Source organism: Rhinopithecus roxellana, chromosome 6 (assembly GCF_007565055.1).
Source record: "Rhinopithecus roxellana isolate Shanxi Qingling chromosome 6, ASM756505v1, whole genome shotgun sequence".
NCBI classification, from domain to species: domain Eukaryota; kingdom Metazoa; phylum Chordata; class Mammalia; order Primates; family Cercopithecidae; genus Rhinopithecus; species Rhinopithecus roxellana.
In genome coordinates, this window is record NC_044554.1 from 26,733,870 (window position 1) to 26,751,653 (window position 17,784).

The 17,784-nt window shown below is 36.2% G+C and overlaps 1 protein-coding gene across 2 annotated transcripts in view; it reads left to right on the top strand.

Annotated features, from left to right (window-relative positions):
• CFTR (CF transmembrane conductance regulator) overlaps positions 1 to 17,784 on the top strand; it is a 181,622-nt gene that overhangs the window by 56,191 nt on the left and 107,647 nt on the right. For both annotated transcript variants that reach the window (XM_010389332.2, XM_010389333.2), the window contains exons 10-11: positions 6,197 to 6,379; positions 17,433 to 17,624. In XM_010389332.2, the coding sequence (XP_010387634.1) occupies positions 6,197 to 6,379; positions 17,433 to 17,624 (375 nt within the window). The remainder of the gene's footprint in view (positions 1 to 6,196; positions 6,380 to 17,432; positions 17,625 to 17,784) is intronic.

Here is a 17,784-nt window from a genome sequence, read left to right on the forward strand (position 1 = left end):
TTAGCTGGGCATGGTGGCAGACGCCTGTAGTCCCAGCTACTCGGGAGGCTGAGGCAGGAGAATCACTTGAACCTGGGAGGCGGAGGTTGCAGTGAGCCGAGATCGTACCACTGTACTCCAGTCTGGGCAACAAGATGAGACTCTGTCAAAAAACAAACAAACAAACAAAAAAAATAGAGGAATATTAAATGCAATATAAAAGCTTTTTTATTTCTAAGTCATATAATTTGTTTCATATAACAAATCAGGAAAAAATACAGAGATCATAGGTTTTGGAGCTGGGTTTGAATCCTGGCTCTGCCATTTACTTTCTGTGTAATCTAAGTCAAGTTGCTTAACTTTGTGGGCCCTCTGGCTCTCCATGTGTAAAATGGAGAATATTAATATTTACCTTGCAAGTTTGTTGTGAAGACTGAAGGAGACATTTTGGGTAAAACATTCATCAGAGTACCATGCACACAGTGGTTCCTCAATAAACATTAGCTTCTCTGATCACAAGTTCCAGTCCAAAGTGCTTTATGTATATCATTCAATGAAAGGATGTGAGAGAGATATACCAGTGTATTGTTTCCTACCATTTTTAACCTATTTTCATCCACCATTACGAATTCTGTCATACTGCTTGACATAAAAAATATTATCAATGACTTTTAGTCTCTGAAGAGCAATATTTGATTATTGAGCACACCTGTTGTATTTTTAGTTTCTTCTTACTTATATGGGTTGTGTACAGATAGGAGGTATGAAGCCAATGTCCTAGGTCTAAATCTTTCTCAATGTCATACTTTGGATTCATTTATATAAGTAACCTGAGTACCAGTGCTTCGTTTTACTTCATTTTTTAAAGATGTAGGTAACAGAGTAATTCCCATCTGCCTAGCAAAATTGTTTTGTATAAAAGTTTGTGGATCAGATTTATTTTACTTTGATTTTAGGAATTTCAAGTGTCTTTGTAGGCATGAAGGAAAAATACGCAGTTTGACATTTTCCACTACTTTCAGGTCATTATTTTCCTACTCTGGTGCAAAAATCCTCAATTCCTGTCTCACTCCATCTAATTAAATAGGTAACATGCTTGAGCCCTTACTATGTGCCAGGCACTAGGATAAGCACTTTATATGTTTTGTCCCACTTAATTCTCACAGCATTTCTATGACCTAAATAAAATTAATGTTTTCATTTCCCTGATAATAAAATGGAGGCTTCAAAAAGTTTAGGGACTTGGCTCAGCTCACACAACTGGCAAAGATTGAAAATGGATTTTGGTCCCAAATGTCATAGGCTAGAGCCCTTTCACTAAACTGTTGTCTTCCATCTGGTGGCATCTTCCTCCTCCAGTCTTTGTCACCTAAACGCTGTGCACCCCTTGATGACATTTACTTATGATGCTGATGCTTGTTAAATTTCCTGTTTGAGACTTCAATATCCATATAAACGAGTCTTCCAATACTGTACTTAGAACTTATATTTTGTGGTGACTTCTTCAGAAGCTTTCTCTCTTAGTCATATCCTGAGTTTTGTTAGCACCTAGACTTACCTCGCTTTGGAAATGTTGCACTCTGAAATCTCTTTCTCAGCCTGGAATTTCCTAATCTTCCAACTATTTGAGTCTTTTAATTCTGCATTTACTGCCTTTCCATTTCATCAGGATTTCTAGTCTCCTTAATTCTTCCTTTTGTACTCCTGATTTAACCTCTGCTTATTCGAAGAACAGTAATTTCATTCTCTCAGCTGCACTCTCAATTCCCTTTTTCTTTTGGTGATTTTTTTTTTTTTTCCTGCAAAACACTTACTTTATCAGTTTTGGAGAAGGAAGTGCTATCTGGGAAACAATAGTGCTGTCTGTTGACTCTAGTCAACTGTAAGTTTTATACTGTTTATTTTTTCAACCTTATATGGGTCTATAATCCTTCTTGGGAAATCCTTTCATTTGTCTTTAATTTCCTTTACCATTTCCCTAAAGACTATTCCAGATTTTTATCACATTCACAAAATCCCCATCCTCTCCCAGGATGTGTTCACCCCCAGTAGATGGCCTTGTCTCCCACAATACATAGAGAAAATAGAGGCCACCCTCATATTTGAATGTTTCCAACATCTCTCTTCACCCTTGAAATTATCTTTTTCTTCTTTTGTGTCTAAGAGAAAGATGTATGCTTCCTCTTACCCTTGTCTGAACTATTGTATTTTGCTTCATCTTCTCAGAACAGGGGACCAGCAATTATTCTTCCTCCAGAAGCTTCAACATCTTTTGTCAACTGACTCCTTCTCATGTTTAAATATTTTCAAGTTAGACAATTTCTTTCCTGACTTTTGCTCATGCAACCTCATGCCCAAAACCTTATCACTCTTCTTCCCTTTGCTGTCAAAGCTGTTCTCACATCTTCACTTTTTGTGGACTTCTCCCTACTACAACATAGATTCTGCTATCACCAGTCTATTAAAACTGTTATACTTTTGTAGAATTTATCATTTAATTTAGCTTCAGTGAACTGTTCTTTCCAGATCATTTTGGCCTCAGACCATGACTTCTAAGTCTGCCTTGCCTGCCACTTAAGTCATTATTGGCCACTGGGTCCCCACCTAGGCTTCCGTGTTAGTTGATTTTCACGTTGCTGATAAAGACATACCCAAGAATGGGCAATTTACAAAAGAAAGGGGCTTAAGGGACTCACAGTTCCACGTGGCTGGGGAGGCCTCACAATCATGGTGGAGGATGAAAGGCACGTCTCACATGGAGGCAGATAAGAGAATAGAACTTGTGCAGGGAAACTCTGTTGGATCTTGTGAGACTTCTTCACTATCTTGAGAATAGGATGGGCAAGACCCACTCCCATGATTCAGTTATCTCCCACTGGGTCCCCCCGGTAACACATGGGAATTATGGAAGCTACAATTCAAGATGAGATTTGGGTGAGGACATAGCCAAACCATATCAGCCTCCTTCTGACTTTTTATGTTCTCTGTGGGTGACTTCTCTCACACTCAAGTTATATCAATGTGCTGATGACTCTCAAATGCACATCTCTGGCTTCAGTTTCTTTCTTGAACTTCATACATATGTTTCCAAATTTCCTGCACGTACCTCAGTGTTCTTGTTCTTCACTCCCCAAGCTTCATAAACCCACTCATTTTAGTGTATTCTCCATCTCCTTTGATAGCATCTCTGAGAGGCAAGTCCCTGGTGAGTTATATATGACTCCTCCCTTGCTCCAAACCTGAGAGTAAGTAAAATTCCTATTAACATATTAGGAAGCTGAGGCTTAGATAGTTTAAGTAACTCAAGCATGGTTACACACCTAGCTAGGGCAGAGCTAAAATATCAGGCTAGGCTTCTATGACTCCAAAGTCCTTTCTCACTCAGCATATCATCACTTATGTTTTTTAAAAAATCACATATATGATTTTTTTTTCTTCAAGAGACAGAATCTTGCTCTATCACGTAGGCTGAAGTGCAGTGGCACAATCATAGCTCACTGTAACCTTGAACTTGGGCTCCAGTGATCCTCCTGCCTTAGCCTGCTAAGTAGCTAGAGCTACAGGCGCACACCACCATGCTTAGCTAATTTTTGTTTGTTTGTTTGTTTGTTTTTTGAGATGGAGTCTCACTCCGTCACCCAGTCTGGAGTGCAGTGGTGCGATCTCGGCTCACTGCAACCTGTGCTGCCCAGGTTCAAGCAATTCTCCTACCTCAGCCTCCTGAGTAGCTGGGATTACAGGTGCCTGCCACTGCGCCCAGCTAATTTTTGTATTTTTAGTGGAGACGGGGTTTCACCAGTTGGTGAGGCTTGTCTTGAATTCTTGACCTTGTGATCCACTCGCCTCGACCTCCCAAAGTGGTGGGATTACAGGTGTGAGCTACCATGCCTGGCCGCCTACCTAATTTTTAATTTTTTGTAGAGACAGGATCTCACTACATTGCCCAGGCTGGTCTTGAACTACTGTTCTCAAACGATCCTCCTGCCTCAGCCACCCCAAGTGTGGGGATTACAGGCATGAGTCATTGCACCTGGCCCATATATATGATTTTTAGTATATGTAAATATACACATTTATTATATGTAAATGTAAATATAAATATAAATGTGTGGAGTGATATCCATTGAAATGTTAAACATAGTTCTTAGTGGTACAACTACAGGTGATTTTTCTTATTTCTGGTTTTCTATGTTTTCAAATGTGTCTTCTGTAATCAGAAATAAAAGTTATAGTAACAACAGTCTTCCATTGATACAAGTGCTTATTGGATAAAAGTCCCACTTCTAAGCATGAAACTCACAACTTTTAGGTTAATAGCCTTTGTCACCTTGTCATATACATCTGACCTAGCCACTCACACCATTCCTGAGATATATTTTGTTCCTTTGTGCCTAAATCACTGTGCGTGCAGATCCATCTTCCAGGAACACCTATAACGATGTCTTAGTCTTGTGAAATCCTACTTACATCCTTCATAGCCTAGCACGCATGTAATTTACTTGGTCAAGGGTGAGTCAGTTGTTCTCTTGAATGTACTCCTATATGACGTGGTGTGATTTCAATTGTAGCACCAAGCACATTGCAATATTAATTCATTTATCATTCTCCCATGTAGGACGTTTGAAGTAGTTTCTAATACAGAGATTATACTCAATAAATATTTATTAGATAAATAAATGAATAAGGGAATAACAAATGCCTTTGTCTCATTTTAAAATACTTTCATTGTTAGCTACCCGTATAATAAAAAACTCAAAGCAGTAGTCTTCAAGCTTGATTGTTTATGTATGCCTTAAAAGAATTTTGAAAACCTATGTACCCCGACACACTTTTAAGTTAACTTATAAATAGTTCAACATAGTTTTAAGTGGAAATGATGTAGTTTCTTGTGCATTTTGCACTAAGTATGCTACATGGATTTCTTCAAAACCTTGAAGCTGCAGTTTCAGTGCATTCAATTTATGGAAAATAAATGAATTTATGAAATTGGCTTTTATTGTCAAGTCAATCAACTAGATATAACTTGCTTTCTGTCAGGCAAAGTCTGACTTTAAAATACAGATAATTAATAACTATTATTAATTACTTTATTAAATTATTAAAATTAAACTAATTAATTTGTTAATTAAAATGCCTTATTCCCCTACTCATTTTTGCAATTTGACTCTAAGAATAGATAAGACACATAGATTGCCTTATGTTTGAAATCTGGGTAAAATAAGATGCTGCCTCCTTCAGTATTTCTGCCTTTGCTTTTATGGGAGCCTCTTTCAAGAGAAAGTCATTCTCTCATGGTCCCCTTGTTTGAGTCTCAGAGGTTTTTCTACTCCAGAAAGTTCTGCGTAGTAAGACTAGTACTATACTAACTTGCATGGTAAGTGAGAAGGCTGTCTGTATAAAATGAGGGAAGGACTCATGAGAGGGAAGTAGGTCAGGAAAAATGATTGATTCTCAGGCAGGTTAATTTTAGGAAAGAGTTAATAGAGTCCCTTAAAACAAGATGCATCTGCTTCCTCCTGATCAATCTTTAGGACTGTTTACTTTGATTTGAAGACCACTATACTAAAGCTTCCCAAGGGGGCAATAGTGAGGCAAGGAAGTTTTAAAAGGGAATTACTTCTTCCTAGCTACTTTTGTGAAATGAATTTATTTGAATCATCTGGCAATCTCTTCATATTTATTTTCAACAATAATTGCTTCAAGAAATGCTCTGAGCTTCTCAGAGGAGGATGCTACGAAGTGTGATGGAGTAGAATTCAGATTTGGGTTGTGACTTAAAGCTATGTGACTTTAGTCAGTTAACTGCTGAGTCACAGTCTATGGCTTTGAAAGAGGAGGATTATAAAATCTATCTCATGTTAATGCTGAAGATTAAGTAATAGTGTTTATGTACCCAGCTTATAGGAGAAGAGGGTGTGTGTGTGTGTGTGTGTGTGTGTGTGTGTGTGTGTATGTATATATGTATGTATTCAGTCTTTACTTAAATTAAAAAATCTTTAACTTGATAATGGGCAAATATCTGAATTTTGGATCATGTCCTCTAGAAGCCATATGCTATATAATTATGTACTATAAAGTAATAATGTATACAGTATAATGGATCATGTGCCATGTGCTTTTCAAACTAATCATACATAAAAGAAGCATTTATTGAAAATATCTGACAAACTCATCTTTTATTTTTGATGTGTGTGTGTGTGTGTGTTTTATTTAACAGGGATTTGGGGAATTATTTGAGAAAGCAAAACAAAACAATAGCAATAGAAAAACTTCTAATGGTGATGACAGCCTCTTCTTCAGTAATTTCTCACTTCTTGGTACTCCTGTCCTGAAAGATATTAATTTCAAGATAGAAAGAGGACAGTTGTTGGCGGTTGCTGGATCCACTGGAGCAGGCAAGGTAGTCTCTTTTATTCTTCACTATTAAGAACTTAATTTGATATCCATGTCTCTTTTTTTTTCTAGTTTGTCTGTAGTGCTGAAAAGTATTTTTGGAGAAATTCTTACATGAGCATTAGGAGAATGTATGGGTATAATGTCTCGTATAATAGAAATTATTCCAGATAATTTACTCTAGTTTTTTATTTCCTCATATTATTTTCAGTGGCTTTTTCTTCTACATATTTATATTTTGCATCACATTCAACACTGTATCTTGCACATGGCAAGCATTCACTAACTTTATTGAATAAACGAATCATCCATTTTACCCAGTCTTAACCAGAACAGACATTTTTTCGGAGCCGGTCCAGGAAAATCATGACTTACATTTTGCCTCAATAACCACATAAGCAAAAGGTCCCCATTTCTGTTAACATTAGAGTTTTCAGAATAGATTTAGATTTGCTTATGATATATTATAAGGAAAAATTATTTAGTGGGATAGTTTTTTGAAGAAATACATAGGAATGTTAATTTATTCAGTGGTCAACCTCTTCTCCATATCCCACCCTAAGAACAACTTAACCAGGCATATTTGGAGACACATCTGAAAAAAACTAGTAGATTAGAAAGAAAACAGTGCAAAAGGACCAAACTTTATTGTCAGGAGAAGAGAAGACTTTGTAGTGATCTTTAAGAACATAACCCATTGTGTAGATAATGATAAGCACTTGCTGTCTTTTACTATTGAGAAAATAAATTTAAAAGACATGAAAGAATCAAATTAGAGATGAGAAAGAGCTTTCTAGTATTAGAATGGGCTATAGGGCAATAGGTATTTGCTTCAGAAGTCTATAAAATTGTTCCTTGTTCCCATTTGACTGTCATTTTAGCTGTGGTACTTCGGAAGCTTTGCAAAATACTTTCTAGAATTATACCCAATAATCTAAGACAAACAGAAAAAGAAAGAAAGAGAGGAAGGAAGAAAGAAGGAAATAAGGAAGAAAGGAAGTAGGGAGGAGGGAAGGAAAGAAGGAGGGAAGTAAGAGGGAAGCAGTGCTGCTGCTGTAGGTAAAAATGTTAGTGAAAATAGAAATTGAGAAAGACTCCTGAAAGGCGATTATTTATCAGTATCTAAGATGAGGAGAACCATATTTTAAAGAATTGAATATGAGACTTGGGAAACAAAATGCCACAAAAAATTTCCAGTCAATAAATTTGGTGTCAGGCTGGGTACAGTGGCTCACACCCGTAATCCTAGCACTTTTGGAGGCAGAGGCAGAGACCAGCCTGGTCAACATGGCAAACCCCATCTCTACAAAAAATACAAACAAACAAACAAAAAAATAGCTGGGTGTGGTGGCGTGTGCCTGTAGTCCCAGCTACTTGGGAGGCTGAGGTGGGAGGATCACCTGAGCCAGAGAGGTGGAGACTGCGGTGAGCCATGATTGCATCACTGCACTCTAGCCTAGGTGATAGGCAAAAAAAAAAAAAAAAAAAAAAAAAAAAAATTGATGTTCACAATGATAATAATACAATTTGGTTATTTCTCTCTCCAGTTGTTTTCCTACATATGAAACAGGCTTTAAAAGTAGCTGGAATTGTACATGTTTTCTTACATAAACATTTTCTTTCTTAAGATGTTATTATTTTTCTTCTGTACTTGTATATTGTTACTAGCAGTTTCACTATTAAAAACTTATACCATAGGAGGGGCTGATACTAAATAAGTTAGCAATGATCTAAACAAGGATGTTTATTTATGAAAAGGTAGTAATTGTGTTTCATAGAATTTTTAAAATTAATTCTGCATATGTCTTCAAGATCAATTCTATGATAGATGTGCAAAAATAGCTTTGGAATTACAAATTCCAAGACTTACTGGCAATTAAATGTCAGGCAGTTTTATTAAAAATTGATGAGCAGATAATTACTGGCTGACATTACAATTGCATCTTATGGGAAGCAGCTATGAAGGCAGAGTCAGAGGAAAGCAGTGGTCCCTTGGGAATATTTAAAAACTTCTGAGAAATGGAGTTTACCAGCTCAATCTAGGAGGTTGGCTTTTAGTAGTATTAGGAATGGAACACTTTGTAGTTGTTTTTTTTTGGACAAAAGATCTAGCTAAAGTATAAGATTGAATAATTGAAAATATTAACATTTTAATTTAAATCTTACCCACTCAATACAATTTGGTAATTTGTATCAGAAATAACCTAATAACTCTTCTACTTCTATAACTTACTCTAATATGTTTGCAGACATTTTATATAAAGCTCTTCAATATAATATTGCTTTCAGGAGCCAAAAATTGGGTGGGAGGAGCCTCATAAATGTTGAATAATAGGAGTTTGATTAGATAAATTTTGGTGTAGTTCTATAATGGCATGCTATTCAACCAATAAAAGGGCTCTTAAAGAATGACTGTGACAGATGTATATGATATACTCAAGTGAATAAAGAGTTACAAAATGTTATGTACAAGTTACAAAATGTTATGTACATTATGATCCATTTTTCATAAAATCATATGTGTATGTATATATGTGTCTGAAAGGATAAATTTATCAAGTTGTTATCTCTGAAATTTTGGGTGTATTTTATATTTCTAGATTTTCTGTTACTTTGTTACTTTACTGATAAAGTAATAACGTTGTTGACTTTTATCACTCTCCCCTATTCATAATCATCTAGGCTGCAAAGGGACTATGTCTTCTTTATTTTTATATTCCAAGGACTGTCAACAAGTGCCTAGCACTTGACAGGTATTTTATAGAAATTTAACTGAATATCTTTAGGAAATAGATTTTTGTTTGTAGTTGTTCTAGCCTACATTAAGTGTCTTGCACTTATGAAACTTCCTTGAATTATTTTAGTGAAGCAATATTAGTATAGAATTTTGCATCACAGGATGCTCTTGAGTGAAACCTGGCTTGTGGCATCTCACCAGTGTGTGGGAAGTTTCAGTCCTTCTGTTGTCCGCATCACAGCTGAAGCAGTGCTGTTGCTGACAATTCCTGACACCACCTTGTCTCTATTATCTATCATTGCCTCACTATGGTACTGAGTTTTAGCTTGTTCTTGTAACTCATATGTATAGAATAAGGGACTTGGGACTCATATGTATAGAATAAGCTATTAGCTCATGTTTTTGCTTGCTTTTTATACAGAATACATGTCTGCAAAGAGTTTTATCAATGTTTTGGAATTTTGGGAGATATGAAGTTAAATACATCATTGAATATATATACATACACACACATATGTATAGACATGATACATGATTTATTTTATTTAATTTTAAAATTTTATTCTTTTTTTTTTTTTTTTTTTTGAGATGGAGTCTCGCTCTATTGCCCAGGCTGGAGTGCAGTGACCGGATCTCAGCTCACTGCAAGCTGTGCCTCCCGGGTTTACGCCATTGCTCCGCCTCCCGGGTTTACGCCATTCTCCTGCCTCAGCCTCCCGAGTAGCTGGGACTACAGGCACCCGCCACCTCACCCGGCTAGTTTTTTGTATGTTTTAGTAGAGACGGGGTTTCACGGTGTTAGCCAGGATGGTCTCAATCTCCTGACCTCGTGATCCACCCGTCTCGGCCTCCCAAAGTGCTGGGATTACAGGCTTGAGCCACCGCGCCCGGCCTTAAAATTTTATCCTTTTTAGAGATACTCTGTCACCCAGGCTAAACCTCAGTGGTGTGATCACAGCTCACTGTAACCTTGAACTCCTGGGCTCAAGTGATCTTTCTGCTTCAACCTCCCAAAGTGCTGGGATTATAAGCATGAGCCACTGTGTCTGGTCCAATATGTATATATACATATTTTTAACCTGGATCATCAGAACTATATTGTGTTTGGGTTTATAAAGCTGTACTATGTGAAAATACCACTTCTAGTTTTAATTTTGTACAAAACAATTTTATATAGAAATGAGGTATTTTAGATTTTTTTCCACGTAATGAGAATTATAAAATTTACTGGAACAAATATCAAACAGATGTCTGTTACTTGACCTTCCTTTCTTCTGAATATATTTTAGGTGATATTATTTATTAAAATTTAAAAATGAAAATTAAAATATATAAAAACTTGAAAATTCTTCCTCTCTTTACTGTCTCTCATTTGTCCATTTTCCATTCTCCTGCATTCCCTCATCCAACCAAGGTAGCCAACCTGGGTGATTATTTTTAGTATCTTTCCAGAGATGTTTATATATATACACATATATATACACATATATACACACACATATATATACACATATATATAATCAATATATATTTTTATTGTTCCCCACCTCTCTTTTTATGTAACAATATGCAGAGTTTTGTTTCTTGCTTTTCCCACTATCTTGGACAACTTTCCATATTCAAAGCACAGAGGACTTGCACATACATACACACTGCTGAATATTTGTGTCTCTCCCCTGCCATTCATATGTTGAAATCCTAACTCCCAAGGTGATGGTATTGCAGGGTGGGGCCTTTGGGAGGTGATTAGTCCATGAGTGTAGAGTTCTTAGTAAATGAGATTAGTGTCTTTTTAAAAGAAGCCTTAGAGAGACCCTCACCCCTTAGAGACAACCTCACCCCTTAAAGAGACCCTCACCCCTTTCTGTCATGTGAGAACACAGCAGGAAGACAGCTGGCCATCCAGGAATCAGGAGTCTCTTAGCAGACCCAATCTGCTGGCACCTTGATCTTGGACTTCCCAGCCTCCAGAACTGTGAGACATAAATTCCTGTTGTTTATAAGTCACACAATTCATGGTATTTTGCTACAGCAGCCTGATCAAGGACACACACACACACACACACACACACACACATTTAAATAGATGCATAGTATTCTATCATATGGATGAATATTCTATGATCAAATGAATCACTATTGATTGACATTTGGGTTATTTCCAATATTTTGTTAACACAAGAAACAACACTATAAATAACTTTATATACATACCATTTAGCACATCTCTAATTGTATCAGTAGGCTTCTTATAAGTGGTCAAGCATTTGTGTACTTGTGACTTTGGTAGATGTTGTCAAATGTCCTTCCCTGCAACTTGTACCAATTCATAGTCATGCCATACACTCTATATAAGCGTGCTGATTTCCCCACAGTGTTACTAACAGACGATATTATCTAATTTTAAAAGTTTCTCCTCTTATAGGGAAAATAGTATGTCAATGTATTTTTAACTTGCATTTCTTTTATTATGAGTAGTGTAAGATATCATTTCAGCTTATACAGAGGAGGAATTTCTCTCTATATAAAGTGATCCTGGAATCATAATGAAAAATATCACCAACTCATTAGGAAAATGTACAAAGCATTGAATAGATATTTCATCAAAAATAAAAATATAAGTGGCCTTTAAACATTGAAAGGTAACATTTGAACAAAGACTTGCAGGAGGTGAGGGATTAGGGAATGTAGACTCTGGGAAGAGTCTTCAAAGTAGCAGGTGAAGCAAGTGCAAAGCTTTCAGATGGGACTAGCTATACCTGTCTGGTTTGAAGAACAGTAAGGAGGTCACTGAGGCTGGCATAGAGTAAGACAGGAAGGGTAGAATACTGTCAGAGAAGTAATCAGTGGTGGAGGTAGGGGGTAGACCATAAAGTGCTTCATAAAGAGTAAGGCTTTTTTCTCTGGGTGAGATTAGAGGCCACCAGAGAGTTTTAAACAGAAGTAACAGGGCCACTTTGGCTAATGTTTTTAGGCTATTCTATAGGGAGACAAGGGAGGAAGCAAGGAGATGAGTTAGGAGTCTATTGTGCCAATTCAGGCAAGTGATGATGGTGGCTTGATCCAGGTAGTGGTGGAAGTAGTATAGTAGGAAGTGATCAGATTCAGGACATGCTTTGAAGGAAGATCCAATAGAATTAATGGATAAGTTGAACAATGGCATATGAGAAAAGTCATAGAGGAGTCAAAGATGATTCCAAGCCTTCTGGACTGAGTAGCTGGAAGGATAAAGGTGCCATTTTACCATAAAGATAATGGGAGAAACAGGTTTTGGATGGAGCTTGGTTTGGGGATATTAAGTTTGAAATGCCTATTTGACATCCAAATAAAGATGTTAGTTGGATGTACAAGTCTAGTTTCAAGGAAGAGGGGGCTGGTAGTGTGAAGATGGGGCTGGATGAGATTCCAAAGGAAAGAGGGTTGATAAGAAGAGAAACGGGTCTAGGGGTTAGCCTAAGGGCATTCTAAGTATTTGAGGTTAGGGAAGTGGGTGAAGAAAATCCAATAAAATAAAAGTCTGAGAAGATAAAGCTAGTGAATGAGTGTGGCATCCTGGAACCAAACTGATGTCAAGGAGAAGGGTGTTATCGACAAGGTCAAATGCTCATTCATCAAGTAAGATGAAACTGTGATAATTAACCAGTGTCTTTTGAAATCCGGAGATAACTCGTGACTTAAAGAAAGCAATAGTAGAGAAGGTCAGACTTGACCAGAATGAAATTGAAAGAATAAGAGGAAAGAAAAGACCAAATACAGACCACCCTTGATGCCTTATTCTTTTGATATACTCTTGGTGTCTACTCGCTAATACAATTGACCCTTAAACAATACAGGCTTGAACTGCATGGGTACACTTATTTGTGAATTTTTTTTCAACTAATACATTGGAAAAATTTTGGGAGATTTTTGACAATTTGAAAAAACTCACAAACTGTGTAGCCTACAAATATTGAGAAAATTAAGAAAAAGTAAGATATGCCATGAATGCATAAAACATATGTAGACACTAGACTATTTTATCATTTACTACTATAAAATATACACAACCTACTATAAAAGTTAAAATTTATCAAAACTTAACACACACTAACACTTACCCTACTTGGCACCATTCACAGTCAAGAAAAATGTAAACAAACATAAAAAGATAGTATTAAATCATAACTGCATAAAACTAACTGTAGTACATATGGTACTACTGTAATAATTTGGTAGCCACTTCCTGTTGCCATTACAGTAAGCTCAAGCGTTGTAGGTAGGCATTTAAAACACCACGTGATGCTAATCATCTGCATGTGAGCAGTTCTCTCTCCAGTAAATTGCGTATTGCAGTAAAAAGTGATCGCTAGTGATTCTCGCATATTTTTCATCATGTTTAGTGCAATGCCATAAACCTCGAATAACATCAAGCAATCCATACAAAGTGCCACTAGTGATGCTGTGAGTGCTCCCAGGAAGCACGGAAAAGTTGTAACAGTACAAGAAAAAAAGTTGAATTACTTGGTATTTACCATATATTGAGGTCTGCAGCTACAATTGCCTGCAATTTCGAGATAAGTGAACCCAGTATAAAGAGTATTGTAACAAAAGAAAATAAAATGTGAAACCATCAGTGCAGCTATGCCAGCAGGTGTGAAGACCTTGCACTTTTTCCAAAATACAAACTGTGAAATATGTGTTAATTGGCTGTTTATGTTATCGGTAAGGTTTCCAGTCAACAATAGGCCAGTAGTAGTTAAGTTTTTGTAGAGTCAAAAATTATATGTGGATTTTTGAGTACACAGTGGGTTAGCACCCCAACCTTCATGTTGATGAAGGGTCAATGGTATATTATTTATCTTTTTGTATTTATATTCATAAATAAGATTAAATCTATATTTCCAAGCAATCTTCATAAGCTTTTGTTATTATTATTATTATTATTATTATTATTATTATTGAGATGGAGTCTTACTCTGTCGCCAGGCTGGAGCGCAATGGTGCGATCTCGGCTCACTGCAACCTCTGCCTCCCGGGCTCAAGCAACTTTCCTGCCTCAGCTTCCCAAGTAGCTGGGACTACAGGCACGCGCAACCACATCGGCTAATTTTTGTATTTTTAGTAGAGACGGGGCTTTACCATGTTGGCCAAGATGGTCTTGATCTCTTGACCTCGTGATCCGCCCATCTCGGCCTCCCAAAGTGCTGGGATTACAGGCGTGAGCCACCGCGCCCAGCCATTAATATCGTTACCCAATAAAAAAAATCTGGAAGCTTGTCTTCTTTTCCCCTGATTCTGTAACAGTTTAAATAGCACTGGAGTTACCTGTTTTGAATTTTTTTTTCCCAAACGGTCCCTTATGAGTTTTCTCCCTGTTTTATTTATTTCGATTTTTTTTTTTTTTTTTTTTTTTTTGAGACGGAGTCTTGCTCTGTCGCCCAGGCTGGAGTGCAGTGGCCGGATCTCAGCTCACTGCAAGCTCCGCCTCCCGGGTTCACGCCATTCTCCTGCCTCAGCCTCCCGAGTAGCTGGGACTACAGGCGCCCGCCACCTCGCCCGGCTTGTTTTTTGTATTTTTTAGTAGAGACGGGGTTTCACCGTGTTAGCCAGGATGGTCTCGATCTCCTGACCTCGTGATCCGCCCGTCTCGGCCTCCCAAAGTGCTGGGATTACAGGCTTGAGCCACCGCGCCCGGCCTATTTCAATTTTTATATTGTATTTTTGCAACTCCTTTGATGATACTTTTCTTCCTGGTTAGGTTTCTACTAAAACCAAACAAGCTTTCCATGAATTAGCTTTTAGATTTACTTATTAGTTTAACTGTTCTGTTGTATTGTAACTCATTAATTTATAATTTTATCTTTATTAATTATTCTATTTTTCTTCTGCTTTTTTGTTGTTTTTCTAGTTTTTGAGTTAGATGTTTAATGCTTTTTTAAAAAGTTGTGCATTTTCCTCTGGGTAATACTTTAGCTATATATTATGGATTCTGATATATAGTGTTTCTATTACATTGTTTTCTAGAAAATCTGTAGCTTTGTTTTATGTTTGTTTCCTCTTTGACCTAAGATATCCTAAGGGAAAGTTTAACGTTTTCCAGAAAGAAAACAAATTTTCTTTGTTTTCCAAGAATGTTGTTCAAATTATTTCTACTTCTTGGAATTTTTATCATTTTTGTGTATCCAGTAAATAGTCAATAATTATACTTGCTCTCTGACCACATAAAAGAATGTATTTGTGTAGTTTCTATTAATAGATCAGAGTTCAACTCAGATATTAAATGTATATCATTATTCATGATATTTAAGTGTTCTACATCTTCACTTATCTTTTTTCTACTTGCTTTGTCATTAACAGATAAAGTTGAATTAAAGGCTTCTACTACATACGTTTCTCCCTGTTATTCCTTATAGGTTCTGTAATTTTTACTTCAAGAATATTGCTTTTTAAATGTAATGTGTAGATGCTTATACTTACACTCTAGCATTATAAAGATCCTTTTCTTTTTCATTGAATGTATTTGAGCCTACATATGTCTAACATGAAAATTATAGTCCTTTTTTTTTTGTTTCTTTGTTTGTATTTACAGTTTTAAGTTCTATTTTCAACCTTTATGCATTCTTTGCTTTAGGTGTGTCTCTTTTAGTTAGCATAAGGTTAGGTTTGTCTTTAATTTCATCTGAAGTCTTTTCCTCTTAATAGATGGGTTAAGCCAATTGAAAAATAAAACTGACTTATATACTTTTATTTCAAGTATGTCTTCCACAAATATTTTTGAATAGATTAGCTAATACACTTTGGAATTTGTTTTAAAAAGTTTTTTAAAAAAAAATAATTGTGGTGAAGTGTACATAACATAAAATTTATCATTTTAACCATTTTTAAGGGCATAGCTCTGTGGCATAAAGTATACTCACATAGTTGTGCAACTATCACCTTTTGATTTTTATTTACTAATTTTGTAAATTTGTTTCATCTGAGTTGTCTTACTATGTTTTGTTTTATGTTTTTCATTCTTTTGTTATGAAGTCACTGTATTGTCTGTAGGCTATGTGTATCTGTGAATGTGTGTGTATATGTGTGTATTATGGTTTTTAAAAAAGTCTGTATTTATGTTCCAGTGGCAATACTTATACTAATAACTTTATGTTAAATTTTTCATTCTCTGTGACTCTAGTTCACTAATATGAGCTCTGATAAAATCAGTGCTTTTTCAAGGTTAGGAGATGGAGACTAGGAGATCGAGATCATCCTGGCTCACACGGTGAAACCCCGTCTCTACTAAAAATACAGAAAATTAGCCGGGCATGGTAGTGGGTGCCTGTAGTCCCAGCTACTCAGGAGGCTGAGGCAGGAGAATGGCGTGAACCCAGGAGGCGGAGCTTGCAGTGAGCCGAGATTGCACCACTGCACTCCAGCCTGGGCGACAGAGACTCTGTCTCAACAAATGAATGAATGAATAAATAAATAAATAAATCAGTGCTTTTTCTTCCTCTGCTACCTCCTTTCCTTCTACTCAATTTTAGTCAGTAGTATTATCTTTTTTTAGATTTATCGTTGTATTGTTAAATCTGCTTATGCTTCTATTACTGTATTTATTAGCTTTAAATGATACCTTTTGACTGTCAACTTTTCTTGATAAAGTAATCAGCAAATTTCCTTTACACTCCACACTTACACCCCATTTTCTTTGTTTATTTGGTTTTTACTTCTAACTTTTCTTATTGTCGGGCATATAACATATTTAAGCTTTGTTCTTCAACTCTAATTCTGTCATTAGTTTTAATTTTTGTTCACAGTTATATAAATCTTTGTTCACTGATAGTCCTGTTGTACTATCATCTCTTAGATGACTGTATACTCCAAGAAAAGCTCATGGGAACAATATTACCTGAATACACCTCTATTACCTAATCTCTACCTAATAAGATGAAGATAATGAATCTACTTTGTAGGATTTCTGTGAGGATTAAATAAATTAATATAGTTAAAGCACATAGAACAGCACTCAACACAGAGTGAGCACTCAGCAACTGTTAGCTGTTACCTTTGCCATTCTTCTTCCAAACCTATTCCAACTATCTGAATCAGGTGCCCCTTCTCTGTGAACCTCTATCAAAATAATTGTCACACTGTATTGTAATTGTCTCTTTTACTTTCTCTTGTATCTTTTGTGCTTAGCAGAGTACATGGAACAGGAAGTATTTTAAATATTTTCAATCAAATTAGTTAATAGAATTTTTAAAAATAAGAATATATACTTCTGCTTTGGATGATAATTAGGGACAAGTGAATCCTGAGCGTGATTTGATAATGACCTAATAATGATGGGTTGTATTTCCAGACTTCACTTCTAATGATGATTATGGGAGAACTGGAGCCTTCAGAGGGTAAAATTAAGCACAGTGGAAGAATTTCATTCTGTTCTCAGTTTTCCTGGATTATGCCTGGCACCATTAAAGAAAATATCATCTTTGGTGTTTCCTATGATGAATATAGATACAGAAGTGTCATCAAAGCATGCCAACTAGAAGAGGTAATAAACTATGTGAAAAAGTTTTTATTATGCATATGAACCCTTCACACTACCCAAATTATATACTTGGCTCCATATTCAATCAGTCTACGTATGCTTATGTTTCCTCTATGGGTAAGCTACTATGAATGGATCAATGAATAAAACACATGACCTATGC